General features: G+C 50.8%; 1 protein-coding gene across 1 annotated transcript in view; it reads left to right on the top strand.

The window, feature by feature from the left end:
* Window positions 1-1,496: 1,496 nt before the first annotated feature.
* Window positions 1,497-11,920, top strand: part of USF2 (upstream transcription factor 2, c-fos interacting) — a 33,999-nt gene continuing 23,575 nt past the window's right edge. Inside the window, exon 1 of the mRNA XM_056846825.1 lies at window positions 1,497-1,598. Coding sequence (XP_056702803.1) covers window positions 1,546-1,598 — 53 coding nt within the window. The 5' untranslated portion in view covers window positions 1,497-1,545. The remainder of the gene's footprint in view (window positions 1,599-11,920) is intronic.

Genomic DNA, 11,920 nt, shown 5'->3' with positions numbered 1-11,920 from the left:
CCTGTGTTCCACGTCACCTAATATATTAGGCCTGCTCCTCTGATCCTGGAGGGAATAAGGCATGCATCATGACTAGTATCCATTTTCACTAGTAGCCATGAATACCCTCGTTCTCCACGAACATGTCCACTCCCCTCTTAAAGCCTTCCAAGCTGCCAGCCATCAACACATCCACTTCCAAGCCAGGTTCATGCTTAGGATCGCAACCTCACGGGAAGAGGTTTAATGGTAGAAAAGAGCAAGAGTCCAGTAGCACCTGAAAGACTAACAAAAAATATTTTCTGGCAGGGTATGAGCTTTCGTGAGCCACAGCCCACTTCTTCAGATAAGTGAGCTGTGGCTCACAAAAGCTCATACCCTGCCAGAAAATATTGTTGTTAGTCTTTAAGGTGCAACTGGACTCTTGCTCTTTTCTACTACTGCAGACAGACCAACACGGCTACCCACTGTGAATTGTGTGTGTGTGTGTGTGTGTGTGTGTATATATATATATATATATATATATATATATATATGTATGTATGTATGTATGTATATATATATATATATAAGCTCATACCCTGCCAGAAAATATTGTTGTTAGTCTTTCAGGTGCTACTGGACTCTTGCTCTTTTCTACTACTGCAGACAGACTCACACGGCTACCCACTGGAAAGAGGTTTGTTTTTGCACCGGCCTCCCCACCCCGCCCAACCGGGAGTGGGCGGCGAAGGGCGCTCCCGCTTCCGCCCGAGCTGTCAACACTCCCCTCCCCAACTCGGCCCGGCCAGCAGCTGCCTCTACCCTGCGCGCATGCGCCCTGGGGGGACACCAAAAAGCGGCGGGGGGTGGAAGAGGAGCGAGAGAGGGGGGGGGAGGAAAGGAGAATCACAAAGTCCCCCGGTCGCGCGCGCGCGCCCCCCCCCGCAGACCCAGCCGCCCGGCCCCCGAGCCTCCCCGCCGCCCTTTGATCTCGCGGCGCCGCGTTCGATCGCGGCGCCCGAACGTTCCACCCGCCCGAACGTTCCACCCGCTGCCGCCGCCGCCACGTTCCATCCCGCCCTCCGCCTCCTCCTGCGGCGGCCTTTTTTTTCCCCCGCCCCGGATCGTCGCAACGTTCTATCCCCTCCCCCTCGCCGCTCGGGCTGTTGCAACGTTCCATCCGCGCGTTCCAAAGCCCGGGCCGCGCCGTCCCCCTCCGCCGGGCTGCAGCCGCGTCCTCCCTCCGGGCCGGGGCTCCCACGCTCTCCCGGCTCTTCCCCCTCACGTGTCCCGGGCTTCCCAGCTGGGGAAGGAGGGGAGGGCGAGCCTCTCGCTCTCTCCCTCTCTCGCTCGCTCTCTCCTCCTCACATGACCCGAGTGTTTGTCCCCGTGATCAGCGCCTCGGCTCCCGTGTCTCCTCCGCGTCCCCTCTACCTCCATCCGGCGTGAGATTTCGGCTCGCCCCCTCTCTCCTTTCCCCCCCCTCCCCGCCCCTCCCTCCCCCCTGGTCGCGGCGGGGTCGCTTGCTCTCCCCCCCTTCCCCTCCCCCCTTCCCTTCCCCTCCCCCCCCTTCCCTCTCCCCCCATGGACATGCTGGATCCCGGCCTGGACACAGCCACTGCCTCTGCTGCTGCCAGGTAAGAGGAGGGACACCCCCTCGCTCCCCAGGCTCCCTTCCCGGGGCTCGATCCTGCCTTCCCCGTCCGGGCCTAGGGAGGGTGGGGGAGGGGAGAGGAAACCAGCCATGATCCTCCTCCTGCGGCAGCGACACGGAGAAGGGGGAGGACAAAATGGAGGACGAGGCTCGGGAGACCGGCTCTTAGGGGGCCGGGGGTTGGGGGGGGACACGGGGGGGAGATCCCAGTGAACTACTGGGGGGGTCTACGAGTGAGCAGGGAGGCTGGGCCCAGGCGAGTCGTGTCCCAGCTGGAGAAGAAGGGACGGGGCCTCCTTTCTTTCTTTCTTTCTTTCTTTCTTTCTTTCTTTCTTTCTTTCTTCCTTCCTTCCTTCCTTCCTTCCTTCCTTCCTTCCTTCCTTCCTTCCTTTCCCTTTCTTTCCCTTTCTTTCCTCCCTCTCTCCTTTCTTTCCCTTTCTTTCCTTCCTTCTTTCCTTTCTTTCCCTTTCTTTCCTTCCTTCCTTCCTTCCTTCCTTTCCCTTTCTTTCCTTCCTTCCTTCCTTTCCCTTTCTTTCCCTTTCTTTCCTCCCTCTCTCCTTTCTTTCCCTTTCTTTCCTTCCTTCTTTCCTTTCTTTCCCTTTCTTTCCTTCCTTCTTTCCTTTCTTTCCCTTTCTTTCCTTCCTTCTTTCCTTTCTTTCCCTTTCTTTCCTTCCTTCCTTCCTTCCTTCTTTCCTTTCTTTCCTTCCTTCTTTCCTTTCTTTCCCTTTCTTTCCTTCCTTCTTTCCTTTCTTTCCCTTTCTTTCCTTCCTTCTTTCCTTTCTTTCCCTTTCTTTCCTTCCTTCCTTCCTTCCTTCTTTCCTTTCTTTCCCTTTCTTTCCTTCCTTCTTTCCTTTCTTTCCCTTTCTTTCCTTCCTTCTTTCCTTTCTTTCCCTTTCTTTCCTTCCTTCTTTCCTTTCTTTCCCTTTCTTTCCTTCCTTCTTTCCTTTCTTTCCCTTTCTTTCCTTCCTTCGTTCCTTTCTTTCCCATTCTTTCCTTCCTTCTTTCCTTCCTTTCCCTTTCTTTCCTTCCTTCTTTCCTTCCTTCCTCTTTCACGCGTCTTCAAATGTATTGTCAGAAGGGGCGGGGCTGGGGTCCCCTTCCGCGGGGTAAATCGTGGGGGGCAGCGGAATGGGCTTCTGTGTTTGGTGTCGTGGAGGTGGGGGGGGAGGACCAACTGGGGCCGGAGGCGAGTGACCCTGGGGCGTCGGGGGTGGGGTGGGCGGGCTGGTTGGCCGATCGTGGGAAAGTGACGCCGGGAAAAGGGAAGGGCCGGCTGATGGGTGGGGGGAGAGGATCGCGGAGAAGGGAAGCGACGGGGCCGTCCTGGGAGGGGTGGATCGCTGGGCAGAGGATCTGGGTGGCACAAAATAAAAGGGGGGGTGAGAATCGGAGTCTTGCTTGGGTCTTGTTGGCGGGAGACCCCCCCCCTGGCTGTGCCAGATTTTTTTTTTCCCTTATTGTTCCTGGGGTGGAGGCTTTTGCAACATACACTAAGACGTGTGAATGCACGACTGAAAACGTGCACGTGTGTTCTGCACAATTCCCAGTGGGTAGCCGTGTTAGTCTGCCTGCAGTCGTAGAAAAGGGCAAGAGTCCAGTAGCACCTTAAAAAATGACAAAAAATATTTTCTGGCAGGGTATGAGCTTTCGTGAGCCACAGCTCACTTCTTCAGATATCTGTGGCTGTGGCTCACGAAAGCTCACACCCTGCCAGAAAATATTTTTGTTAGTCTTTAAGGCGCTACTGGACTCTTGCTCTTTTCTCAATCTGAAGAAGTGAGCGGTGGCTCACGAAAACTCATACCCTATCAGAAAATATTCTTGTTAGTCTTTAAGGTGCTACTGGACTCTTGCCCTTTTCTACTCATGTTCTGCGCAGTAGGCGAGACACTGGGGTTGGCTCCGGCTCCCCACGGATTGTACCCGGGGTGGCAGACCCGGGTTCGCTGCCACGTCATGTGCAAAAGGGTTTTTGAGAGAGTGTCAAGGATGCCCCCCCCCCGGGGTTTCCCTTGCTCCCCGGTTACGGGAGAGGTTTGGCCCCTCTTCCAGTCGATAGACTAGCCAGTGGGAAAGGGTGTCCTAAGTCTCATGTGAATGCTGCGTGCGCTTGCCTCAGGCTTGGAAACATTGTATATCAGGCTTGGAAACATTGTATATGTTTATTGCACCTTTTGTTCAAGGTGCTCAGGGCAATGTGCCTGACTTTCCTTTCCTCATATCCTTACAACAACCCTGTAAGGTAGATCGGGCAGAAAGGAAAATGACTGGCCCAAAGTCACCCTGTGAGATTGGAGTCAGGCAGAGGATTTGAACTCAGCGCTCCCCCTTTCTAGTCTAACCACCACCCTGGCACTGCCTGCTTGGTCACCTGTGGTGAGTAAAATTAAGTAGTCCCAGTAAAGAAGGTTTGGTGAACTGTACAATGGGTTTTGTTTTTCATTTAGTTGGCCGATACACCCTGGAATACCAACATAGGCTAGTATATATTTCTGCTTTCAAATGCGAGTTTTCCTCTTTGGGAGGAGTTTCTGTGTTGCCCTTTCAGCTCCTTGCCCCCCCCCAAAGGGAGCGGACCAGAACCAATGGGTTGACATTAAATCAAAAGAGTTTCCGTCTAGACATTAGGAAGAGCTTTCTAACAGTTAGAGCGGTTCCTCAGTGGAACAGGCTTCCTCGGGAGATGGTAAGCTCTCCTTCCCTGGAGGTTTTAAAGAAGAGGTTAGATGGCCATCTGTCAGCAATGCTGATTCTGTGACGTTAGGCAGAGGATGAGAGGGAGGGCATCTTGGCCATCTTCTGGTCACTAGGGGTGTGGAGGGGGGAGGTAGTTGTGAATTTCCTGCATTGTGCAGGGGGTTGGACTTGATGGCCCTGGTGGTCCCTTCCGACTCTATGATTCTATCAGACATGTATGGTAGGTTAGGATCTCGGCTTGGGTTTGAGTGAAGGGTGAGGGGAATAAGATCTCTGGGCCAGAGATGCACAGCGGCGGCAGCAGCTGTTGACATCTGGAAATTAGATGACTCGAGAGTCATTCTGAGACCCTCTCTGGCCTGAAGGCTGATACGTTGTCAGAGGGGTGGGACGGCAGATAGCAGATGCTAATAGTAATATTTTTTACATAGCACGATGCAAGTATTCAAAGCACTTCACATTCTTCATCTCGGTAATCCTGACAACCGCCACCCCTGTAAAATAAGCCTGTTATTATCCTTATTAGGACATGTTTTGGGGGCAGGGTGGAGATGACAGGCGATTGTGACCCAAAGAATCGTGGCGTGCCTAAGGCCAGGTGTTGAGTTTTGCAGCTGAAGTGAGATTTGAACCTGGAGCTTCAGGCGCGCGGATTCCACGCCTTGCCACCAGGGTTGCCAGTATCCAGGGGGTGCCTGGAGACCTCCCGAAGTCAGAGCCGATCTCCAGACAACAAAGATCTGTCCCTCTGGAGAGAACATGGCTGGTTTGGAGGGTGGACTCAATGGCATTATACCCTGCTGAAGTCCTTTTCCTCCCCAAACCCTGCCCTCCCCAGGCTTCACCCCCAAATCTCCCAAGAATTTCCCAGCCCAGAGTTAGCAACCCTACTTGCCTCCACTTTACATTGGCTTTCAGGTATTGAAGTAGCTGGGCCAGGATTACTTCTTATTTTTGTTGAACGTCTGGGTGTGTTTGTATATAAATATGCCCTGACCTGGATGGCCCAGGCTAGCTTGATCTCATCAGATCTCAGAAGCGAAGCAGGACTGGCCCTGGTTAGTATTTGGATGGGAGACCACCAAGGAAGACCAGGGTTGCTGTGCAGAGGAAGGCACTGGCAAACCACCTCTGTTAGTCTCTTGCCATGAAAACCCCAAAAAGGGGTTGCCATAAGTCGGCTGCCACATGACGGTGCTTTACACACACGCATAATCATACTCTGCTTTCTCCCCCCACCAAGGAGGACCCAAAGCAATTTACACCACTTTCTCCGCTTGTCCATTGTATCCTCACAGCAGCAACCCCATGAAATAGGCTAAGCTGAGTGACCGGCCCAAGCCCCCCCCCCAGCAAGCTTCTGTGGCCGAATGGGGGATTTGAACCCGGGTCTCCCACATCCTAGTCTAGCACACTGATTGCTACACCTCACTGGCTGTACATATAACTGAGAAGTGAATGGCCACCTTGCCGGCATCACCCTTACATAAGAACATAAGAAAGGCCCTGCCAGATCACACCAAGGCCCATCGAGTCCAGTAGTCTGTTCACACAGTGGCCAACCAGGTGCCTCTACGAAGCCCACAAACAAGATGACTGCAGCAGCACCATCCTGCCTGTCTTCCACCACACCTGGTATAATAGGCATGCTCCTCTGATCCTGGAGAGAATAGGTATGCATCATGACTGGCATTCATTTTGACTAGTAGCCATGGATAGCACTCGCCTCCATGAACATGTCCACTCTCCTCTTAAAGCCTTCCAAGTTGGCAGCCATCACCACATCCTGGGGCAGGGAGTTCCACAATTTAACTATGCACTGTGTGAAGAAATACTTCCTTTTATCTTCCTTTTTGAATCTCTCACCCTCCAGCTTCAGCAGATGACCCCACGTTCTGGTATTACGAGAGAGGGAGAAAACTGTCCACTCTCTCCATACCATGCATAATTTTATAGACCTCTGTCATATCTCCCCTTAACTGCTGTCGTTCTAAGCTAAACAGCCCTAAGCGTTTCAACCGCTCCTCATAGGGCAGTTGCTGTAGCCCCCTGATCATTTTTGGTTGCTCTTTTCTGCAACTTCCCAAGCTCTGCAAATCCCGAGTGGTCTGATGTGCTTGCACAGCTGTGAGGGGCTCTCCTTAAAGAGGCCTCCATAAAAGTGGGGGAGACTCTTGTCCTACGCCCAAGCAATTTTGAGGGGAGAGTCTAATGCTGTACAGATCTGAAAAAAAGTGGAATAAAATAAGTCACTTTGGTGACGGTGATAGCCATTGTGGTGTAGCGGTCACGGTCCGCCATCTAAGAGACCTGGGTTCCAATCCCTGAGCTCGCTGGCTGACCTTAGGCCAGTCATACACTAGGCCTTGCCTACCTCACAAGGATGTTGTGAGGATGAGACGGGGGATAGGAGAACTTTGTTCACTGCCGTGGAGGAAGGGTAGGATTAAAAAGTGCCCAATAGATGTGGGGGGGGGCAGCTTCTGATTGATCTCATATGTGCGCCTCTATTTCTTTTCTCCCGACGTTGTGAAACTCAAGCCGTGGAACCCAGGATACAGGTTGGAGCAGGTTTGGTTCTCGGTTTCCTGTGCCCTTCTTCGCTTCCCACCCCTACATGCGTGAATGGAAACTGTTATGGAGCCGCTACTTCGGTGAAAACCCCCTGCCTAACGCTGTGAGCCCTGACATTCCTCTCGCGGAGGAATGTCTGGGGTGGATCATTCACCCGCGCATACTGGAGACCTAGCTGAGAAGCCACACATAGGCATACCCACATAATGGCAGGCATTTGACCAGTGACCCAAAATGCGTCTGAAGCGCATGCGTCGGGGAGTTCTCGAAACCAAAGTTTTGTCTTCTGTACAAGGCTGCTTCCCAGTTCAAGAAATCTCAGTTGATTCCTCCGTCAGTGGAATCTGCACATGCAGAGAGGCAGCATTCTTCCTGTGCTGGTAGCCCTCAGCATTTGTTATTCAGTGGTATGCTGCCTCTGGATTTGGAGGTTCTATTAAACCGTAACGACAAATAGCATGCATTGCTGTGGGGATAGACTGGATGACCTTCTGGCTATCTGCTATCTCGCTATGTTCACGTAACATCTCTACAGCATTATGTATAATCCCAGTTGCACTGAACATCTGTAATTGTGTGCCTGGGTATGTTTTTTCCCTATTCGAGAGAAATTTCATATTTCCTTAACCCCGCAGGGTATAGGAATAATTAGAATCTTGCTGTTTTTTCAAGGACTAATAAAAGCAAAGCTTTTGGGGGGGAGGGAGAGTTCCCTTAGGGGCAAGTTTGTTCTAGTTCCTACAGAATCACATTTTTCCCTGTTGTATGCCTGCATCCTACTTGGTATGGGTCGTGGGCAGGGGTGGGGAGATGGGGCACAGTGTGGGGCAGGCAGGAAAGCGCAGAGGTAGGAAGGCAGGAGCCTGGGTTTGAGTCCTCGGCCGGCCATAAGCCGTCCCGTCCCACCCATGCACAAGGTTGTTGAACGGATAAATCGGAGGAGGGGAGAGTCAGGTATACCTTCCTAATGTCAGAGGAATTAGTGCAAGACAGAGAGACCCTAGAGTTGGAAGGGGGCCATGCAGGCCATCTAGTCCATCCCCCTGCTCAATGCGGGATGGGCCTAGAGCATCCCTGCCAAGTGCTTGTCCAGCCTCTGCTCAAAGACTGCCAGTGAGGGGGAGCTCACCAGCTCCCTAGGGAGCCGATTCCACTCGAGCGATTCTTACTGTAAAAAAAAAATGGTTTCCTAATATTCAGCTGGTACCTTTCCACCTGCAATTTAAACCCATTATTGTGAGTCCTATCCTCTGCTGCCAACAGGAGCCGCTCCCTGCCCTCCTCTAAGTGACAGCCCTTCAGATACTTCAAGAGGGTCCCATCCCCCCCCCCCAACCTCCCCTTCTCCAGGCAGCCATCCCCACCTCCTGGGGCAGGGAGTTCCACAATTGATGTGTTGTGTGAAGAAATGCTTCCTTTTGTCAGTTTTGAATCTCTCGCCCTCCAGCTTCAGCAGATGACCCCGCGTTCTGGTATTATGAAAGAGGGAGCAAAGCTTCTCCCTGTCCGCTCTCTCCACCCCGGGCATAATTTTATAGACCTCTATCATGTCTCCCCTTAACCTCCTTCTTTCCAAGCTAAACAGCCCTAAGCCATTTTCCCAGATAGCTGGCCGGGAGGTGGGGGCGGCACCTTATTGGCATCAGGGCCTATCCAATTGGCTGCTGCGATGCCATCGTGGGGTGGGAGGGCGGAGCTTCCCGTGGCCTCTCCATGGTGCAATCTCTCCCCCCCCCTTTCTTTGGAAACCATGAGGACTATTGACATGATTCTGAACGTGCTTGCCTGTTGGATCTTGTGCTGCACAGTAAGCACAGGGTTCTCTTTTCCAGAAAAGAGACTAATTTAGGGGGTTTAGACTGCAGCTTCTGATAGAAAATGATTTAAAGATGATTCTTCTTCCTGGTTTGTGCGGATTCTGACTCTCCTCAAAACCGTTAAATGAGTAGCACCTTTTAAGTAGAAGAAGAGTTGGTTTTTATATGCCGACTTTCTCTCCCACTTAAGGAAAAGTGGAACCAACTTCCAATCGCCTTCCCTTCCCCTCCCCACAACAGACACCCTGTGAGGTAGGTGGGGCTGAGAGAGCTGTGACTAGCCCAAGGTCACCCAGCTGGCTTCATGTGGAGGAGTGGGGAATCAAACCCAGTTCTCCAGAGCAGAGTCCACCACTCCAAACCACCGCTGTTAACCACTGCACCACACTGGCTCCCGCGTGAAAGTAAGTACGTTTCTGATAGTACCCTTTCTCATCCTCACCCTTCTGAAACGCCCTTCAGTTTCAGCTTAGGATAGGGTGTGAGAATCAGAAAATAGCTATAATTTGAAAGGCTTTTGCTGGGCTGGAAAAGGATCCTTGCATTAGCCTTGGCCGGAGCATCTCAGACCGTCCTAGGGTGCAGCGATACACTGGGAAATTTGACGGAAATGTACATGAAAGAGTTAAGCCACGTACATGGCGTCTACCTGTTCGTTCCCATTGGAGCAGGAAAACGGCGTCGATCCCTTAACCTCAAAGCCTGGGTATCTCCCATAGGGCAGGGATCCAAGCAAGAGCATAGGGTCGGGGGGGGGGGCGGGATCCCAGAAGCATCGCTGCCTAGGAAGCAAAGTCCCTTCCCTGAGCCCCGACTGCCTGGCTAAAGAGAAGATAGTCTATAAAATTATGCATGGTAGGGAGAGAGTAGACAGGGAGAAGCTTTTCTCCCTCTCTCATAATACCATAATGAGGGGTCATCTGCTGAAGCTGAAGGATGAGAGATTCAAAACATAAAAAGACGTCTTTCTTCACACAACGCATCGTTAAATCGTGGAACTCCCTGCCCCAGGACGTGGTGATGGGTGCCAGCTTGGAAACTTTAAGAGGGCTGTGGACATGCTCATGGAGGATAGGGCTATCCATGGCTACTAGTGAAAATGGACACTAGTCATGATGCATACCTATTATCTCCAGGATCAGAGGAGCATGCCTATTATATTGGGTGTTGTGGAACCCAGGCAGGATGGTGCTGCTGCAGTCATCTTGTTCGTGGGCTTCCTAGAGGCACCTGGTTGGCCACCGTGTGAACAGACGGCTGGACTTAATGGACCTTGGTCTGATCCTGCATGGCCTTTCTTAAGTTCTAACGTAGGTTCCGGAGTGGAGTAGTGGTTAAGAACGGTGGACTCTAATCTGGAGAACCGGGTTCGATTCTCCGCTCCTCCTCATGAAGCCTTGGGCTAGTCACAGTTCTCTCCGAACTCTCTCAGCCCCACCAACCTCACAAGGGGTATCTGCTGTGGGGAGGGGAAGGGAAGGCGATTGTCCTCCTTGCAGTAGAGGGCAGTGAGGTATAAAAACCAACTCTTCTTCTCCTCCAGCGGAGCTACCAGGAGGGTCTGCTGATTGTTCTGGTAGCCAACTGAGAAAATACTACATAGCTCTTTCCTAGGTGCGGAGCAAAAGCTGGTTGATCGATTAGATTTATAGGGTACCCTTTCCTGGACAAAGCTAGGCTCAGAGCGGCTAACAAAAGCAATATGCGTCAGAAAGTTTGGGAAGGAGCTGCCGAAACGGGATCCTGTCCGAGAGACCCGTGAGATAGCTTAGGTCCAAATGGCTGCCCGTTCAGGAGCTCTTCAACCCGGCCTCCCCGGTATGTGTCGGGTGTTTTTTCCTCCTCCCGCTTGCCGGCCTCGGCGCGTTTCTGTTCTGCAGCAGCATCCTGTCGAGATATGGAGGCCTTATCTCTCCCTGCCAGCGCGGAGGATTAAGACGGTTTAATGCTTTCCCGGCATCGCAGGCCGCTTCTCTGCAGGCGGCAACGTGCCCATCTCCATCCTGTCTCCGCGAAAGCAAAGGATATTAATTTGACCCTCGGCGCAGTCATCAGTGAGAAGATCTCCTGCTTCCAGGAGCGCTCCAGCGGAGTAGCAAGCTGCTCGGAGCCAGTGAGCTAGGCTCCATAATACCCCCCCCCAAAGCAAGTGCAAGACTGGGTTAATCTGGGGCACCGTGGCGGGAGATGGTATCCAGCCATCCGAATTCCGTACCAGTTCAGCAACTTGCAGATAAACATGCTAACGGCAGAGATTCTGTGTGTTTTGAATAATTCTGCGCATATATATATATATATATATATATATATATATATATATATATATATATATTTATATTTATATTTATGTGTGTATATATATGTATATGTATATACATACATATATATATATATTTATATGTATGTGTATGTATGTATATATGTGTATGTATATATGTGTGTGTGTGTGTGTGTGTGTGTGTGTGTGTGTGTGTGTGTGTGTGTGTATATATATATATATATATATATGTGTTATCCTGGTTTTGCTAATAGTGAAAGATGCAAAGCCCTTCCCACTGACCTCTGCAAAGCTGACATGGTCACCTCTCACTTGCTGCTGAAATAGTGACCGTTGTTGCCTCATCACTTATGCGTGTCTTGGCATTCATGGGGGGCTAGAAACTTGCTTCTTTTTAAGAAAGGGAGAATCCCATTTCCTAAATAACCTGAGCTCCACCTCATCGGTTGCATTTTTATCCCGCTCTTTCTCGGGGTGGGGTACATGTTTCTCCACTTCCCCTGTTGATCCTTGCAGTATCCCTGCAGGGTAGTTTAGGTGGAAAGAAAGCGCGACCGTCCTAAAGCCGCCCGTGAGCTGTGTCACTCAGAGAAGTTTTGTGCACTCGGACATTTCTGAACCAAAACCGTGCCCCAAACTCTCTGCTTAGTTTTTTTTTTTTTAAGTAATTTTTTTATTATTTTTCCAAAATTATTAATCACATAGTTTAACAATAACATAAAGAATATAAAGTAAAAACAAATAAGTAACATTGTTAAAAAAAATCTATATATAATCAAAAATTGTTGGCTTCCCCTACACCTCCCTTCATCTTGTGATAAATTAGTAATCTCTTTTGCACAAAATTCTAATCCTAATACTATTGTTAATATTTATTGGTGTCTTTGACATTTGTATTTTTCAAGGAAAAAAGAAAATATGAATAGTTAGTAATATATA

The sequence above is a fragment of the Euleptes europaea genome, chromosome 3, assembly GCF_029931775.1.
Source record: "Euleptes europaea isolate rEulEur1 chromosome 3, rEulEur1.hap1, whole genome shotgun sequence".
NCBI lineage: Eukaryota > Metazoa > Chordata > Lepidosauria > Squamata > Sphaerodactylidae > Euleptes > Euleptes europaea.
The sequence above is the reverse complement of the archived record's forward strand: the minus strand, read 5'-3'. Positions and strand labels throughout refer to the sequence as shown.